Consider the following 20,024-nt stretch of genomic DNA (forward strand, 5'->3'; position numbering starts at 1 on the left):
ACTTCCCCGAAGAAGACCTATGGTGTCTCCTTTTCTCCTTCTCGGCTTTTGCTAAAAACAATTTAGCCTCACGTTCTTTCAGAGCTTTAGGGTTCATTTTTTGGCATGAACCACACTCCTGGACGTCGTGGTTCGAGCTTAGGCACCATAGACAGTCGTTATGCGGGTCAGTAACAGACATTCGACCTCCGCATTCCCTGCAAAGCTTGAACCCTGACTTCTTCGGGCCGACATCTCGAAAAAAACACAAAGTATCCCTTTGAACAGCAAACGATACAGGAGCTGGAAAAATAACCGTAATCGAAGGCACAGAAAAAAGGGAACTAACGTCAGCACGCCAGCGAGGGACTCATATTGCCACGATGATGTCAGACGGATCCAAGTGGAGGCAGGCAATTGTGACGTACTCGCCGACGTGCCGAGCTGGAAATAAGTTTCCGTCGAATGCTGCGCATGGGGAGAATTCATTAGGTGAGGAATCCACAGGTAGTTGTATCCATCAGAAACGCATTTTAGATATGCCTGATAAATAAAACTCTTACGTTACAGCCTCAATAGATGTATAGCTACAAATTCTAAGATACTTCTTAGATATAAGTTTCAGAAGCATTTCATAATGGCAACTGCTAAAGTACATCTCAAATACAAGTCTTTGTGGTATCATAGAGATAACAAAATCTACATCCTTGACTCACCTTACAGAAACAATCCCAAAAACGATTTCAGGAAAGGTTTAAAAAACTATTGTGGAGAGAAATCTTGCAAAATAAACTTCTGATATAGCTTTAAAGCCCACGGTGAGCACACAATATGCATCTCAGACTCACTTATAACAAGTTTGACAGAGGCACAATTCCCACAGTGCTGAAGACCCATCTCTAGGCAGCACGAGTTTTTTCATTTTACTCACTAGAAAAGGAGCATTGTCGTATGGCATAGAACAGGTTTCCCTCCTTTCAAAACACATCAACGAGCACCTTTTAAGTAAAACAGAGATATACAATTGCATTCACTGTTAAGACATAAATGCCGGGTATCATGTTTCATATCCCCAGTTTTTTGGAAGAAAGGTCGGTGAAATGTACTAAAAATGCCCACACTGACACTTGCACCGACTGCACTAACGCTTGTACCATACAGGAATCCTGAGTGTGGACCTAGACTGATGCCACTCACCTTTTTGCTGGGGGGGCTGGCCTCTTTTCTTTTTCTTCTTTGCCCCTCCCGGTGCCCTGGAGTACAGCATGCTGCTGGAGATGGTGCTTTTGGCCAGCTCACTAAACACTTTAATGGTGCCAATCTTCTCTTTGCTTTCACTTCCCCTTCCTGGTCTCTGCAAACCCTTTGAGGCTCTCACTGGATCGTTGGATTCATGGCAACCTTTGCTCTGGGTAACGTCCCCAACCACAAGTGTTGTACTGCTGGTGTCTTGAACCATGGCAGACTCTACATGTGTTCTTATCTCTTTTCCATCACCGGAAGCTCCAATACTGGGGGCTTTTGATGCAATTTCGGAGCTGTGCAGTACCCCGCCTCTGATATTGTCTGTTTGATCGTCCAGCATTCTGCCGCCATCTTGCTCAGCCTCAGCAGGGATGATAGACTCCACTGACCCTTTGAGCATGCTTCTACTGTCCTGGACAACCTCTGTGGGGTGAGTGGGCTCCTTGGGACCTTCGAGTGCTCTGTCGACATCCTCCTGTTCATCCCCTGCAGGGCTGGCTGCCTCCCCATCGATAATCTGCATGCTGCCGATTCCACTAACCCTCTCACAGGGATCCTCTGAGCTGTCTTCCGCAGGTTGCTGCTTGTCATCCCATGGGTAGAAGATGGACCTCTTCCCTAAGTACCCAGACTTGGATCCCCACTTGTGCTGAGGACAGTGGCTGCAAGACAAAGCACAAATATATTCCTTAGTAGGTAATGAATTCACTGCTTCGGTGCCACACCACAACACACAGAAGTGTTGTTACTAATCAATCGATTATTTGATTATTTCTAGTAAGAAAAACTGCCACATAGGTAGTACCATAGCAAAGAAACCAGCAACCACTGAACGAAGGCACAATGAGGAGTGGGCTACTGTAGGATGCTTCACGCACTGGTTAATTATTAGTTATATGACAACATGCTGCACGGGCATCCCATTACAGGGCCCCATTCTCCAATGCATCTACCCATATTATGTGCAGACCACTTTGAGAAAAAAGAAGTGAGAAAACGAATAATGGACTAACGATGTACAAATGTAATCTAGAGTGTGCTGTTGCCAAAACACAGTAAAGAGTTACAATAACTAGTACTGGATAATAATTTATAAATTAGTCAAAATCACAACTCAATGAATAGAGGGATTGTCAAGAGACGAAAACAGATGCTTCTTCGGAAGGGCATAGGTGAGCTCAAGGTAGTAGAAAAAAGAACGTGAACATTCAAGTAGTTCTGAAGTTTTGGAGCAAGAGGGAATCAACCCTGGGGGAGAGATTGGGCAATGGGATTGCGGGGGCACTCTCCCTGCATAGATTGAGAAGCAGAGTGAATGTTGAAGGAAAGCATATTAATGCTAATTATTGACAAAACGTTGCACGGACATAGATGAACATAGAAATGAAAACTGAGATGAGAGGAGAGCAATTACCGGAGGTGTAGGCTGTAGGATGAGGCTTACAAGCAAAGACGGATAAAGTTGTTGGAGTTGCATGACTTAAGAGGAGAGCATAGGAAAGAAGACTAACCAGAAAGAAGAATGAAGAATCAAGGCTAGAGATGAGAGACATTTACATTTCACCCACAAAGTTTGATGCATTTATCAAACTGTGGACTTCATGACATTTGCAAAGTTACCAATCTTCAAAAAACTTCACCTGCGGGAAAATATGTTTAGTGAAGAATTCTCCTGCAAAATCTTTTTTGTAAAATAATTCGCCCATCAGAAGTAGGTTTAAGTATTATAACATTTTGTTGCTTTTCTCAAGGTTCACAATACAAAGCCCTACTCCCATCTCCTTCTCCCCTTATAGTGCCTGTGGGTCCTCTTGATAAGGAGAATTAGACAACATCGACCTGAACACAAAATTACCGATTGCATATACTAACAATGCTTACACAATGAGGAAGCATATTTAAGAGCCTTTAGCTCCACCAGAGCATCACTTTTTGTGACGCTCTGGTGGTGCTAAGCACTGCTCCATATTTACAAGGAGGCCACTTTTTTTTGGCGTTACGCCTCCCTGTAAATATGGGCCACTCCGTCGCAGTTTTCTACATCAGAGGGACGTGCAATGGGCGTTGCTGTGGGCGTTTCACCGCAACACCCATTGCTTTTGACGCTGCCTCAGATTTACGAGTGATTGTAAACCTGAGGCAGCGCCAAAAACTAACGCCACCCCAGGGGTGGCACTGGGGTGGTAAAAAAAGGAGGAATGCTTTCATTCTGCAGCACACATAGAAGAAGCAAAATGCCATGGACGATTGTTTACGTGCAGGAAGGACATCTTCCTGCACATAAACAATCATTCAAAAAGAAGCTATGGTACTTCTATGTGTGCTGCATTCTGCAGCACACATAGAAGTGCCAAATCGCCATTATAGATTGTTTATGTGCAGGAAGGAAAACCTTCCTGCACAAAATCAATCTATCCCCTCAACGCAGACACCCTTGCACTATGGTGCAACGATGCCTGGGTTGGTGCTAAGCAGCTTAATTCAGCGTCAGCGCAGGGGAAAACGCAGGGGTGCATCGTATTCCTCTAAATATGGCGCACCCCTGCGTTTCAAAAGTGGTGCAGCGCGGTTCTGCTATTTTTGTTGCAGCACCATGCTGGGCCACTTTAGCATAAATCGGGGCCTGCGTTCTCTAGGTTATCTCATGGGGTCCAATGATTGCCCTCCTCGGGTGTCCAATTTAATCTCAGAACCCTCAAAATTGGTGGGCATTTCAGTATTGGTGTCTCGACTTGTAGGCAATCAATCACTGATTCCCACATATAATCACATTTTTTCATATTTCCATTGCCATTAATGTCCACAATCTGCGTGCCCAGGACAAAACATCCTTAGGGCCATTAGTTATTTCCAATGTGCCGCAATTTCTTATTTAGCTGCTAAGCTACAAATAACACGCATTATTCCAGTCCTGCCCTCCCTCCCAAGACACCCCAATTCCGTGGTCGGATGCCTTGTACCACCATGGTAGGGTCAGATGGAACTAGAAGAACGGTAAACTTTTTAATGTGGCTCAATATTTCTTTCCAGGACAATCTAAGCCCCAAGCATGGCCACCACACATGTAAAGGAGATCCTCCTGCATTGCAACCTCTCCAACATTTACGGTCAATAGGTGGAAACAGCCATTTTAATTTTTATTGTGTCAAATACCAATCATACATTATTACATACATACATGCATACAATATTTTATACCCAGTTTCTCTGCCCTACACACTTCAGATTGTCTTTGGTATATCCCGCCATAACCTGCACCATTCATCCTGTGATATGTCTGGTCCCAACACACACTGCCATTTCTTCAAATAAGGCCACTTATGGATTTCTGGTAAAGCTTTCAAAATGGCATAGATGGCTGAGATGAGGCCTTTGGTTGTCTTGTAATTGGGGAACAGTTTTTCAAACCGTGTGAGTTCTATTATCACTGCCACCTTACTTAGTGGGAGCATTGCCCAGTTCTGCAGTTGAAAATGTTGATGTCTATCATCCTATTTAAGTTTTAAATCCTTCTTGAACTGAGTAAATGGTGTAATTGTTTGTCCTTGGAATAAGTCCTCCTATTTCCATGCGGAAAACTGTGACACGTCCAGAGCCAGAGTAAAGTCGGCTCGTTATCTCCGAGATGTAAGTTACTTTCGGTCTAGCATGTTTAGGAAGCGAGAGCTTGTCCCATGGAGGCCTTCCCAATAAATGCATTTCCATGGGAACCCGCATTTCTCTTTTATCTGGATGGCGTGAGCATTCAAATGCCTTGCACAGCAGTGCTGCTGCAAAACGGATCTGTATATTTCGGAGGCCCATACCACCCATCCCTCCAATTTCCTGCAATACTTTCTTGGCTACTCTTGGTTTGCTCCACTGCGAAACAACCTCATCACACCTCGAATCTATCTGGCACATATTTTTATTGGGTTTCGATACCGGAAGGGCCTGGTAAAAAATAGCAGCCTTGGGAGAGCATTCGTTTTCAAAACTGTCATTCTCCCCACCCACAAGATGAACAGCAGGCTCCATCTATTCAGATCGCTCTTTGACTTTCTCAAGAGGGGTATGTAATTTTCTTTGTACAAATTATGGAGTGCCGGTGTAATTTTACGCCTGAATAGTTAATGTATTTTTTGCCCATTTAAACGGAGAGATGCGTTCAATCTCTGCCCTGACTTGCCTGTCAGTTTTGATCCCTAGAATTTCAGAATTAGTGAGATTGATTTTAAACCCAGTTACCGTTCATTACTGCTGTAGTAGTGGAATAATCACCCATGCAGAATTAACAACCTCCACCAGAGACAATAGGTGGCATCTGTAAAAAAAAAAACAAAAAAAAAAAGAAAAATGGCGTTTCCTTACTGGTGGAGCCAGTCTAATCAGTTGAGCCAGTGATTATACTGAAAGTGCAAATAGTAAGGGTTTATAGGTGGCATCTCTGTCTCCTCCCTCGTGAGAGCCTAAAGCGGATTTATCTCCATTAATCAGAATCCTGGCCATCAGGTTCTTATGGCTAGCCCAGATGTATTTTTACATATTTTACATGCAAAGCCTGATCCCCACTTTATCCAACACTTGCGTGTAGAAAAGCCCACTCAAGCTGATCAAATGCCTTTTCAGCACGATCACCAATATTATCATGGGTATGGAGCAGTAGTGACTGATTTCAGGGAAGGGTGCTGGGGTGGGGTGGATGGTGGTGTTCAGAGGTCAGTGGGCGATCGTAAGGAAATAATTGTTAAAAAAAAGAGCACCTGCCTCGTGAGGGATCGCTGCTCTTCTGGCTCCACAGCAGGCACAGGCTCCAAGCCTGCCCTGCACCCCTTCCTAACGCTGCTCTCATGCTGCTGGCAGCATTACAGCAGCATCCTTGCGCGATGGTGCAAGGATGCCTGCGTTGGCGCTAGGCAGCTCAATTTAGCACGAGCGGAGGTGACAACACAGAGGTGCGCCTTATTCAATTAAATATGCCACATCCCTGGGTTGTGAAAATGACAGAGAGCGGCTCTGCCAATTTTGGCTCACGTTGTGCTCCGTCATTTTCTGTTAACTATGGGCCTTGGTTTATTATCATTTTATTTGTCAAGTTTTGCCTCTGCTGGCAGGGTGGCGATGCATCTCCACTTTAAAGGAGGATCTGCCCCTGTTAAGGAGGGTCTTTATGCATCCTTAGATATTTATTGATGTTCTCTACTTCCTTACATGAACTCTCCCTCTTTGTAAAAGTTTCCATATCATACCCTGCAGTATTCAGGCAGTTGTATAGAAGTTAAAAAGTCAACTATTGCCCACTGTATAGAGTTTTGGTTCTGGTAAAGCACCAGGTAGTATTCTAAAACAGCTTTTTTTCCTTATTTTTTTGTCTTGGTCAGAACCGATCCCTGATGACTAACATTTTTGGGCATTCATTTGGCATCTTTTGCAGTTCTCAGTCAGACTGCCAGGAGCTTGTCCTCTTTCCAGACTTTTTCACAGAATTTCTGTTCAAGTCGTTGGAGAGCTTTCTCCGAACTTTCTATTACGAGCAAGTATACTTGGCTTTGAATTTTCATAACTTCACTTGAGAGAGAGAGAGAGAGAAAGAGTTTTCCCTTATATAAATTGCTGCTCCTTTATTTTTAATGTGGATCCCATTTCTTTTTTTTTTTAGTGTTCACATTCACATTTGATGGGTTTTAATTGCAATGGCTTGCCCTGACGACCCCTTAAAGGCATCCCATACAATAGCGGGCAACATGTCTCCTTCATGATAACTACTCTTTACTGTGATCTCTTGTATCATTTTGAGGAAGTCTGTCCTTAAGTATAGATAATTCAAATTTCAGGATCCTCCCGTCTACATGTTTCACCTCATGTGAAAATACATAATATACAGTAGGTGTGTGATCAGATAGCAGCCCTTTCCTGATTTGACTGGCTGAACCATCAATTTACTTATTCCCAATACCTGGTGAATCCTTAAGAAGGTTCTATGACTATGTGAAAAAAGGTAATCACCTTTTCTTTGGGAGGAATGTTCCGCTACAAATCAAATAAACCTGTATTGACCATGTAGTTTGCCTATCCGCATTAAGTTTCATCCATCTAGCATTTTGGTGATTGCTTTCATTGTTTAAATGGTGAGAGTTTACATATAGCCAGTATCCTTTCCCTGGTTTTTTTCCACCTTATGTTGTGGTAAAAAAAACTGAAGGGTAAAGCTTATGAGACGGTAACTTCATATCCTTTGCCACCAGGTGTTTTTCTCATAGGTAAATCACATGTGGCATTTCGCAAAAATAGCTCTCCACACATTGGGGTTGATTATGACTTCAGCGGATGGAAAAGCCCATCCACTGAAGTCCCAATGGGCAGGTTACCACCAGTGCAGCCGCCTCCCCACGGGCCCCATTATGAGTTTCCCGCTGGGTCAGCGGGCGGAAACAGAGTAATAGAGCCGGCGGCAATGCTATAGTGCGTAGGATGCACCAGCACCTGTCGCAATGTTCACTGTCTGCAAACCTAAAATTACCCCAACCCCCCACCCGCCCCTAAACTTACTGCAACTCCCCACCCCCGCCCCTCAAACCGAAAATCACCCCAACCCCCACCCCTGCCCCTAAAACCTAAACTACCCCAACCCTCATCCCGCCCCTAAAACTACCGCAACCCCCCACCCCGCCTCTAAAACCTAAAATTACCCCCACCCCTCAAATTACTGCAGCCCCCCCACCCTGCCCCTAAAGTTACCCCAACCCCCACCCCACCCCTAAAATAACAGCGACCCCCCCACCCCACCCCTCAAACCTAATAAAACCACCCCAACCACCCACCCCGCCCCTAAAACCTAAACTACCCCAATCCCCAACCCATAAAACTACAGCGACCCCCCACCCTGCCCCTAAAACCTAAAATTACCCCAACCCCCACCCCGTATTTAAAATTACCACAACCCCCACCCCTGCCCCTAAAAACACCTCAACCTGCCCCTAAAAACAAACTACCCTAAACCCTCACCCCTGCCCCTAAAACTACCCCCAGCCCCACTTACCTCACCACGTCCTCTCCGATCCAGAGTCTGTATTCCTCTGCCTTAACCACGCATGTTCGGTGTTCCAGATATGCGTGGTTAAGGCAGAGGAAAACAGAGTTGTTCACGAAAGCGTTGTTCCGCTTTTGTGGATAACAACCCTGGTTGTTAAGGAGTCATGGTTTAGGCTGTGTCCCTTTTTTTATATCTCGCAGTCCATAATGTAATATGTAGGGTTTACAGGAAGTAGTTAACATGTACTTTTAATTCTATCAAGAGGCAATCTACAAACTGTACGTTATTTTACACCGTTTAATAAACGAAATCATGCTATGTTCCCTAGCCCTAACTAGCATAACACATTAATTTCATTAGTTGTTTCAAACATAAAATGAGTTCTATCCAAATTGAGAATACAACAGGTTCTTGGGTGCACCATGGTCAGTCATGGCTGCTGGAATTTCAAAATTTGGACAGCAGTGAACAGTAGTGGATGGAAAACTCTGAGTGATTAGGAGTGAATACCTGGAACAACTGCACAAACTTAGTAAAGTGAGAGAGACACAATTGCCTCATCGGTATTGGGCGAGGGAGCTCGCCCCTCAAACAGTGTCTATAATTTGTACCTCCTAAATTTGCTAGAAAGTCGTAGGCTTGCTTAGCACACAGTGAAGATACTGGACTATGTAATGTGCGTGACCCTATAGAACTTGACTCTCACCATGGGGTCTGGGATCTACCCTTTTTTAGAAAAAACCGTGGGACAACTGTATAGTTCTCTAAAACAACTTGGGTATTAGACAGAGTTAAAAAAAATCTAAATATGCACATTCACATGATCTATTCATTGTCAAAATTGTATACAGCGTCTTCTTTCACTTCTGTAGTCCACTTCCTTCCATTTTTGTATCCTTCATCTTCTCTGTCATACAACAGTCTATAGGAAGGAGCTGTGTGGAACAGTTAAAAGTTACACAGAGCTCACAATCTCAGACTTAAAGCATTACAGTTAGACAGATCTTGAAGAGCCATTAATGCAACCATTTTGACCTTAAACATCAGCTTTTGAAAATGTACACACGCTATTAACTATACATATCATTTGGAATAAATGTACTCCCATGTAGAAAACAGAAGCATGCCGTTTTCATTAAAAACACTATATTTTCCTGAAATATTGTCTTTTCATTTTAGTAAATTCACGTTTTAATCCTGAGCTGGTGTCTCACACTTGCATAGAATCTGCCTTTTATGCATATCTATCACATGAAAGAAATATCTAACACATGGCAAATATTTCTACCACCATTATGTCTGAGATACACATCATCATATAATCGATGCCCACGCTATCACATAACTTGCTACCTCAATGATACAGGAAGCATTCTGCCAGAGATAGACACCACTGTGACACATGCTATGGATATAAACAATAGGAAAAGATTTAAACATAATGTCATGGCCAACATTATGTATGGGGTGGACATTAAATTGTGACAGATTTCCACAATTATATTGTACTGTAGCATTTGTGCAGCACTTACCACCACTACGTGGGGAATTAAGTGCTTATCCATATGGATAACATGCTACATCATGTGGTTATGATGTCTTTAGCTTTGAGGCTATGTTGGTAGTGTTCCCATGTGGTGCGTGATGACCATCGAGGTGGGGTTCTCCTATTATTGGACATAATGCTTGGCAGTGTGATGGATGAGGAAATTTGAAAGACAGGCCACAAGTTTATACTTTATTATAGTTAAGTGGGCTGATACAGCCCGTATCTGTGCCCTCCATTTACCATCGACATTCCACAAGTACCCTATTAAATGATATGTCTGTCCCATTGGTAGTGAGTGAGGGCTCACATAATGATCTTGTATATGATATCACATGGTGACACTGAGTACATCTGATTGAGACCGGGCTGACTGTCGCAAAAGCTAGACATAGGCCACTTACTACCACCGTTATACCCAAGCAAGCATTATGCCAGATGTGGGATCCATATAGCAACTGGTCCCTTACAAATGACAAAATTGCCACTATTATTCTATGACCAGCATTATACCAAGGTGATATCATGCTGTAGATCCAATCAAATATACCAGGAATATCCACCATTATGCCAGGGGCCACATTCAGACAAGGGTGGCACCATAGTGTTACATGCGCTGAAAACATACCAAAAGCCCAAAATTCCCACCAATATACCATGGCCAGTATTAAAGCCGAAATAGGCTTCAAAGTGCGATGGATCCTTACAATATGCAACACATTACCACTGTTATGCCAGGGGTATACGCCATGTCTTGGATTTCCACAATATGGCAGGAACTGTCACCATTATGTCACGGATGAACCTCATCAAGCCAGAGATGTTCGAGACTAGCTGGCACAGATGATAAGGTTCACCAATAGAAGACGCTGACATATAGAGGGACACACACACACACGTTCCCTCTCTGTCGCCCTCTCTCTATCTCTTAGGCACCCAGGAATGGAGATACCATCGTGTAGTGCATAAAGAACGAGACTAGTTCAAACATGTTTTGGGGTTTCTCCCTCTTTCTTTTTCTTGCTCTATCTCTTTCTCTTCAGCACACATGAACGAAGATACCATCATTTAATGCATAAAGAGGGAGACAACAAGAAAGTCTGACTAGCTCAATCAGGTTTTGTGGTTTCTCCCTCAAAGTACATTTTAAAAACTTGAGCAAGAAGCAGAATGCCCAATACCTTTTCCCGCCGACAATTATTACACAAATGAAACTATAATAACGAAACACAGTTGTAATTTTTCTTATTGAAAGCTACATACAATAACAGAAATAATGCATACAATAATGGAACAGATCCAGTCCTGCCATTGTGGGTGATTATTCAATGACTAACCTTCTCTATGGCCTCAGCATACGAGTGCTAAACCAAATTAAAACACTATCTTCATCATATCCTAACAACTACGCCTGACGATATGGCTATTTTAGGCACCGAGCAGCTTCAAGTTCAAAGTAAGTTAAACCACTCCTGCGCCCCCACCCCTCAGAGAGCCTTATTCAACACCATGCACATGATAGGTCAGGCTACTGAGTCCAACAGGCCAGTCAACAGTTAATCTCAGATTTTAGTAGTTTTAGAGTGAGCATGTATGTACCTATGTGACGTCGAAAATATACTTTCTGCAGGCGCACTCACACTGATGAGACTAACATTGTTGTATAGAGGAAATCTCAGATTTAAGATTTTTTCTGGATTGGGCCTTTCAGATGCAATGCACATGATGTGGACTGGTCTAGTTTTAAACGTGCCATGCCCTACATAGAAACGACACCACTTAGACATCGTGTTAATATATTCTGTTAATTTCTGAGTGTGACCATCCACTCTAATATTACCCCTGGAACGGAGGCCAAACTCCAGATTCTGAGACTGAGTGCACATGCACATGCGAGGCAACAGACGTTGCTCAGATCTGATATCCCTTACATATCACTTGTCTGCGCGCATGCTCAGGCTACTCAGTGCTGCAGCCCAGTATAGAGGAAACTCAGACTTGAGATCCTTCTGGCCTGGACTATCAAACTCAGTGCTCTGGTTTCAGAATGATAATCCATGCACATGATTTGGACTGTCCTGGGACTAGAAGTGACAAGTCTCTAATATTATATGCTCGAATTCTCTGGACTACCAAACCCAGTAGTCTGAGCATGCACCCTCTTTATGGAAGGGGTTCCACTTATAAATCATGCTGTTGCCGGCAGTCCATTTTCAAATCATTGGGCTGCGAATTCCACGGGTTTGCATCAGTCAAATATGGTCTGTAATACAATGTAATTTCTGGACCCGCGATATATTGCTATACCATACTGTACCATCCCAGCCCATGCAAAAGGTGGGTGAGGGCGGTTGCTTTGATAATCAACCCAGAGATATCAGGTGTGGGAAAAGGTGGGGCTCCTCGGTCTTGATAACGCGTCCAGCCCTTATAAATTACCTGTACCTGGACACGTTGGAGGTCGGTGAATCTTTTAACCGAGTCGGGCTCTCCTCATCCTCAATAGTCGAGTCACTCAGATCAATAATCAATAACTGTTGTAATCGGTAATCAATACTCAATTAATAGATCAATATAACACATCAGAAATCAATAACAGTTGGTATTTCGGCGCACCATGACCTTTCAGCCATGAATAACCACATCAGTTTATTAAAAGTTAGTAAATTTATTTCCCTATATTAACAAAGCTAGCACGATATATATATGTCTCAAGACCAATTGATATATGTATATGAACATTACTAGCTGTCCATAACGGCGGAAGAAACGCAATCTACGTAAAATCTGAATGATGATACACTCTCTTATAGCAATGCAAATCACCAATGTGACTAACTGTATTTGACTAATTGCATACATTCGGTCAGCATAACAAGATTTCAATTCTTCATGATACATTGAATGAAAACCTCGACTAACCTCTAATTAGCATTGCCATGTGGGACTTCATGCAAAACGAATTTAGTCAACACAAATTTGGAAAACTTCTAGCTAGGATCCTATCAAAATAGCAGTTGGTACCTAAAAGGAAAAACACAATGCATAATACATTTATCCTTTCATATTTACCAAATACAATCAGCATTCAAGAAAAGTCTTCGTCCTTCAGGTACCGGTTGATCAGCATGGGACAAATTTCAAAGGGGCAAAGTTAAGGGCAAGTTTCCCTGCAGCGGCAAGGAGAATGGGGCAAAGTTACTGCATGGGCAAGACGGGGCAAATCAAAGTTAAAGTCTCTAGGGTGAGAATTCTTAAAGTCTCTTTCTCTCAGATAGAGAAAAGGGCATCAGGGTGTCGTCCAAAATGGAGTCTGGCATCAGGCTTCAAACTGGCATCGAGGAAAATGTCTGACTTCTCTTTGTCCGGTGGGTTTAAGTAAGAAACATTCCAAATTCTGTAGGGTCTTCCATTGGAGGGTTCATAGGTTGGCTTCAAATTGTCCAATCAAAAATTGTCTTTTACTAGCGCCCATTTATGCATACACTGTCCTTGGCGCCTTGGAACACAAATTGTATCATGGTTTGCCAATTATTTTACTATCTGTACCTTCATTGTCCGCACCTGCAGAGACTGACCTTGTATCAAAGGGGATGTAACCGGCCTAGCACGAAACCTTGGAGATAAGTGTACCAGCCAGTTTCTACTGGAAAAATACAACTTCAAGCAAGAATATATGTTTCATTAGTTCAAGGAAAAAAAATCACGCAGTTAGAATTTGAAACCAAGCAACTAGGCCAAAGCCTGTACTAAATTTAAGCTAAGCAAAACAGTTTTCAAACAAGAAATCATGGCATACATTTGCGATTATGACGGATTAGTACATTTTTAATACTTCATGATTAATAAAGCTCGTTTATAATGATGGCGAACTACCCCGAGGGCACAATTTCCCTCGTACATTATTTCTTTAATTAAAATCACACTTCAATATATATGTCGGTTACACGGTGTACATGAATATATGTCGAACCTTCTTTTCTGCGTCATCAATCCCTCCTCTGATGACTAATTATGTCATCACATCAAATCTACCCACAAATTTTATTCCATTAAAATTCTGTATAGTAATTTGGCACTTCAGTCAATTCCCTTTTTCTTTTAGTCCCTTTTGACTTCTCCCTATAAATTTCCACCATTTTGTTCTCTATTTTCTCTTCTCTTTTTCTTTTGTTCCTTGCTTTTAACATTTTGAAAGCTTTCCATATTCCCCAAGAACCTAATAGACAAATTAATATTATTAATATTCCCTTTACTATTTTTAGTAACAATCCGTTCCAAACGTTGCTGAGCCAATTTCCCACAGAAGCAAATCCTTTTCCAACTTTTTCCCAAACTCCGGGTTCTTTCAATTCCTTTAAATCTACACTTTCTCTAGTTAAATTTGTAAGCATCGTTCTAATTTTTCCACTGTTGTCGGGTATATAGGTACAACAGTGACGCATGCCAAGCATTTTGCAAACGCCGCCATCCTTTGCTAAAAGAATGTCTAAGGCAAGCCGATTTTGAAGAGTCATAGCTCTTTCTGCAGCGAGTTCAGCATCCATCAGGATTATAGCTCCCGAAAACTTTGTCAACATGTTATCCACAATAGTAGACAACTTTCGTATTTTGATTGAATTCAATATGACTCCTACTGAAGGAATCATAGCTCCAAATATATCTCCTACCACACCAGCAGCTGTCTCCCTTTTCTGAACACGATGTGATTCAGACAGCCTTGGAAATTTCTTTAAGTCATCTAGTTGGTAAACCTTTGGGAACAATATTCCCAAATAACACCTCCCATACCATCCTTTAGGAAGACGATAATAGGCGTTGAGTCCACAAATATAATATACTCCAGGAATAACTGGGTCTTGTCCATTCAGCATGAACGTCCATTTTTGTTGAAATGCGTATGTGTGTTTACATTCACTCGTTCCCACAAAAACTGTGTCATAATATGATGGAAATCTATGTATACAAAATCTTCCCACATGCAATGTATCTAAAGCTATTTTCCCTTGTGTCTTTATTGCGGCAAAAGCATAATTATCTACAGACGTCCTTTCGTGCAATTCCTTCTCTAATTTCTCCTTCATTTCGTTCTTTCTGTCGTCAGTGCGGTCTAAAAATTCTATTTCTACTGGTGAAAGCAAGCATGTAAGGTTCTCTCTATGTGCGTGGGCTGTGTGGAAAGGTGACATTGGTTCGAAAAATTCCCTCATTAATTTAGCAGACCAATCTCTAGCTATCTTACTTAGGTACCCTATTATGGGGACATATGCAAAAGTAACATCGTAATTAGTATAGAAATAATGAATGTCTCTTTGAGCATAAAATCTGGAAGCTACTATACTACATGTAATTCCATACGTAAGAGGCATGCTGTGATACGTTACCCCTTCCACTACTGAGGTAGGTATTTGTGTACACACATAACAATCTTTCGCATCCATGGTCTCAACATACTCACTCAGTAAGCGATAGAAAACGTTAGATGAAAGTTCCTTCTTATCATGCAAGTGTCTCTCGTCTTGCTCCAGTCTCTTCAGAGCTGTTAGTTCAGGAACGATAATAGGTTTAGAAGTAGAAGCATCATTCGTCTCACTCTCGCTTTTACCATGCATTCCAAGAACTATTGCCACAATTATTAGTACGCATGCGGTCAGTAAGCCTATACACATGTATTTACAATACTTCATTTTACGCCCCTGTGTAGTGAAGCTAGTCATGATCTGTATAGAATCAGAAAGCTGAAGACACTTTATCAAAGCGTTTTTTTTTTTTTTTTTTTTTTTCTAAGTTGCAGGTATTTACAAAGCTGAACGAGTTCAATGTTCACACAGTTTCTTTAGCAGCTTAGGGGGTTATTCTAACTTTGGAGGAGTGTTAATCCGTCCCAAAAGTGACGGTAAAGTGACGGATATACCACCAGCCGTATTACGAGTTCCATAGGATATAATGGACTCGTAATACGGCTGGTGGTAAATCCGTCACTTTTCCGTCACTTTTGGGACGGATTAACACCTCCTCCAAAGTTAGAATAACCCCCTTAGTCTCTTATCGGTTAGCAGCGTTGTCTCAAAATCGGCTTCAAAGTCAATCAGGTTAGCAATGTCTTAGCCGGTTGAAAAGTCAATCAAGTTAGCAATGGTTTCAATCAACAGAGTCCATAGAGTTTTTATTTCCAAAATGAAGTTCTGCCTCTTCGTTCTCAAGGCTGAGGGATACGAATTCGTCTGACCAATCGTTATTGGCTACGTATGCTCACTCCGGACCGGAATACCTCCTGCTCGGTATCCTTTTTCTTTTCAGTTTTGCATCTCTCTTTGATTCTTTCTCACTGGTACTTTCCTCTTTGGCCAAGTCTTTTTCTTCACTTGGTGTTGGTACTACGACAGACACTTCCTTTCTTTTCTCTTTCACTCTTGGCCCTTCACTGTCGTTCAACGTTTCTCTAGTTCTTAGTTTTACTGGTGATATGCTCGGTCTTCTCTTTGCACTGTGTCCACTTGATGGACCTGCAATCTCTTCTGAAGGAGTTTGAGCAGTTTCGTTCTGTTCTGCCTTGTCCCCTCCTTCTGGGGAGTCAATCAGGTTTTCCTTTTCATTTACTGTATCGTCTGCTTCTGGGAAAGCCCTCCTCTGATCAGGCTCTCCTGCTTCTTCACCTCTTTTGAGCCCTTTGTCACCGTTACTTTCTTCAGGCTCTTTGTCACTTTCAGCTGCTTCAGGCTCTTTGTTACCTTCAGCTGCTTCGTCGCTGTCTGAGGCTCCTCCTTGGTCTTCCCCAAGTGAATCAGTTGCTTCGTCCTCAGAGAATATTTCTCCCTCCTCTACTTCTGCCTCTTCGCTTCTAGTTCTGTTTTGCTCTGCTTCAGCGCTCGGTACTTTGTTATCAGGTACTGGTAACTTCAGCGCTTCAACTTCCTCATCTGTGGGACACAACACCCTCTTTGTGTGACTGGCGTGAATCCAGTTGGGAACTCCCGCACACTTCACAGCGGTGGTAGTCGTCAAAATCACTTGGAAAGGTCCTTTCCAACGGGGTTCCAAACACGACTTCCTCACGTGCTTCTTTATCACGACCCAGTCACCTGCTTTCAGGGCGTGTCCTGGACCTTGGATCGGTGGCAAGGTGGTTGCCTCCACCTGGTGAGAGAAAGATCGAACCACATCAGCTAGACCTTTGCAGTAGTCTAACACCATATCATCTGTAATATTCAAAAGCGCATTTGCAGGAACTGCTGGAAGTCTCATAGCTCTGCCCATGAGAATCTCGTGTGGGGACAGTCCAGTCTTTCTGTCAGGGGTGTTTCTCATTGACATTAGTACCAAAGGCAATGCGTCAGGCCATTTCAAGTTTGTTGATGCACATATTTTCGCCATTCTCGATTTTAATGTGCCATTCATTTGCTCCACTAGACCTGATGCTTCAGGGCGGTAGCTACAATGCAGCTTTTGCTCAATGTTCAGTGCTGCACAAAGCAATTTTATTACTTCATTATTGAAGTGACTTCCCCTATCTGATTCTAAAGAGATCAGGAATCCGAAACGTGGTATTAGCTCTCTCAAAAGTAGTTTTGCAACTGTGAGACTGTCATTTCTGCGTGTAGGGTATGCTTCAATCCAGTGACTAAAAATGCACACAACCACCAACACATATTTCAAGCCTCCATGCACAGGCATCTCAATGAAGTCCATTTGCATCCTGCTGAATGGACCCCCTGCTCTTCCAATGTGGCTCAAATTTACTACTGTTCCCTTCCCTGCGTTCATCTGTTGGCAAATGACGCAACGGTGGCAAACTGCTTCAGCAACTTGACGGAATTTAGGGTTAAACCAATCAGTTTTGAACAACCTAATCATGGCATCCCTCCCAAGATGAGCTTGTCCATGGTAAAATCTGGCTATCTGTGTCAAAAGGCTATTTGGAAGAACGAATTTCCCTTCACTTGAAACCCACAATTCATCTAGTCTCTTTACACATTGGGATTTGGTCCAAGAAAGTTTCTCATCCTCACTAACATCATTCTGTAGGGATTTCAATTCGTCCATCGTATCTATCACCTTTAGAGCGAATATTTTGCTTGGTTCGAGTTCTGGTTCACTTATCAAATTCCATTCATCCCTAAGCAATATACAGTTCAATGCGCAAAACCTTGCGACTTGATCCGCATATCCATTTCCCAGAGAAACATAATCTTGTCCCTTCGAATGTGCACTGCATTTTACCACTGCTACTTCTCCTGGTAGTTGAATGGCATGTAACAATTCTTTTATTCTTTCGCCATTTTTCACTGGCGACCCTGAAGAGGTCATGAAGCCTCTCTGTGACCACAATTGTCCGAAATCATGCACTATTCCAAACCCGTACTGGCTGTCAGTGTAAATGGTAACTTTCATCAATGCAGAAAGTTGGCAAGCTCTAGTAAGGGCTACCAATTCTGCTACCTGTGCAGAGTAAACTCCTTGAAGCCAAGATGCTTCCAAAACACCTGTTACTGTGCATACAGCGTACCCTGCTTTCAATACACCCAGTGCATCCCTTAAACATGAACCATCAACAAAAATAATTTGATCATTTTCTTCCAATCGGGTATCTTTGATATCAGGTCTTGGTTTGGTGCAAAATTCAGTCACCTGAAGACAGTCGTGCTCGATGTCTTCAGCGTTCTCAATTTCAGCATTTTCACTGGGAAACAAGGTTGCTGGATTCAACGTAGTGCACCTTTTCAGCTGCACATTAGGTGATCCCAGAATTATTGTTTTGTACCTTGTGAGTCTAGCACCAGTCATGTGCTGTGTTCGGGAACGTGTCAAAAGTATCTCAACTGAGTGAGGGACCATGACTGTTAAAGGGTGTCCCATCACTATTCCTTCACTCTGAGTGAGACTGATACCAACTGCGGCTACGGCGCGCAAGCACCCTGGCAATGCTGCTGCGACCGGATCCAAAGTAGCTGAAAAATATGCTACTGGTCTGTTTACGCCACCATGGGCTTGGGTCAAGGAACATGCATCACGTTCATGACAAAACAATGTGAAAGGCTTTGTGTAGTCAGGCATACCTAAAGCTGGAGCCCTGCACATGCATTCTTTCAATTCAATAAAAGCATCCATCTCTTCTCCTTTCAGCTCAATTTCATCCAATGCATCCTTCTGGGTCAGTTTCAGCAAAGGTTTTGCTAGGGTTGAGAAGTTGGGAATCCATTGGCGACAGTAGCTCACCATTCCCAAAAACTTCCTCACCTCCCTCCTCGTCTTTGGGGGACTCATTTGAAGTATACTTGTTATTCTTTCCTTCATAATTTTTCGTGACCCTTTCTCAATTTGGTGACCCAAATATTTCACTTTCTTCTGGCAGAATTGTAATTTTGAAGGAGACACCTTGTGTCCGTTCCTTCCCAAATGGTTCAATAGAGCAATGGTGTCGGCTGTGCAGTCACTTTCTGTCTTGGATGCAATCAGTAAGTCGTCAATGTACTGTACTAGGGTTGACTCGAATGGCAATTCTAACGCTTCCAAGTCTTTCTTCAGAATCTGATTAAAATTGACGGTGACTCCGAAAACCCTTGAGGAATTCGACACCAACTGTAGACTCTGTCTAAAAATTTGAAACAAAAGAGAAATTGGCTGTCCTCATGAAGAGGTACCGAAAAGAATGCTTGTGACAAGTCGATGACTGAGAACCACTCGGCATCGCAAGGGACTTGAAACATTATCACAGCTGGATTTGGCACTACAGGGCAGCACTTAATTATGATGTCATTTATTTTCCTCAAGTCCTGCACAATTCGGACCTTTCCACTTGGCTTTATTAGTCCCATGATTGGTGAATTACATGGACTGCTTAATACTTCTTTCAGTACTCCCTGTTTTACAAACTCGTCAATGAGTTGGGCGACTTTCATGAGGGTGTCTTGTGCCATATGGTACTGTGGGGTCTGGGGAAAGGTTACATTGGGTTTTACGGTCACTTTCACTGGTTCCACTCCTTTCACCAATCCCACCTCTTTTCCTGTCATATCCCACACTTCTTTTCCGACTGTTTCCTGTAACTCAGCTGGAATATCTGCTTCAGTGATCATCGGAAAAAGGGTAATCAGAGGATACTCTTCATCGACAGTTTCCATCTCATCCCCTTCTACACTGTCCTCTTCTTCCCCATCACTGCTCATCTGTATTCTAATTCCATCGTTCGAACACATAATCGAACATCCCAATTTGCACAATAGGTCTCTCCTTAATAGTGAT

General features: G+C 42.7%; 1 protein-coding gene across 1 annotated transcript in view; it reads right to left on the bottom strand.

The window, feature by feature from the left end:
• Nucleotides 1-20,024, bottom strand: part of TTLL10 (tubulin tyrosine ligase like 10) — a 269,052-nt gene that overhangs the window by 171,400 nt on the left and 77,628 nt on the right. Inside the window, exon 2 of the mRNA XM_069241104.1 lies at nucleotides 1,177-1,886. Coding sequence (XP_069097205.1) covers nucleotides 1,177-1,747 — 571 coding nt within the window. The 5' untranslated portion in view covers nucleotides 1,748-1,886. The remainder of the gene's footprint in view (nucleotides 1-1,176; nucleotides 1,887-20,024) is intronic.

This window comes from Pleurodeles waltl, chromosome 6 (genome assembly GCF_031143425.1).
Source record: "Pleurodeles waltl isolate 20211129_DDA chromosome 6, aPleWal1.hap1.20221129, whole genome shotgun sequence".
In the NCBI taxonomy this organism is placed as follows: domain Eukaryota; kingdom Metazoa; phylum Chordata; class Amphibia; order Caudata; family Salamandridae; genus Pleurodeles; species Pleurodeles waltl.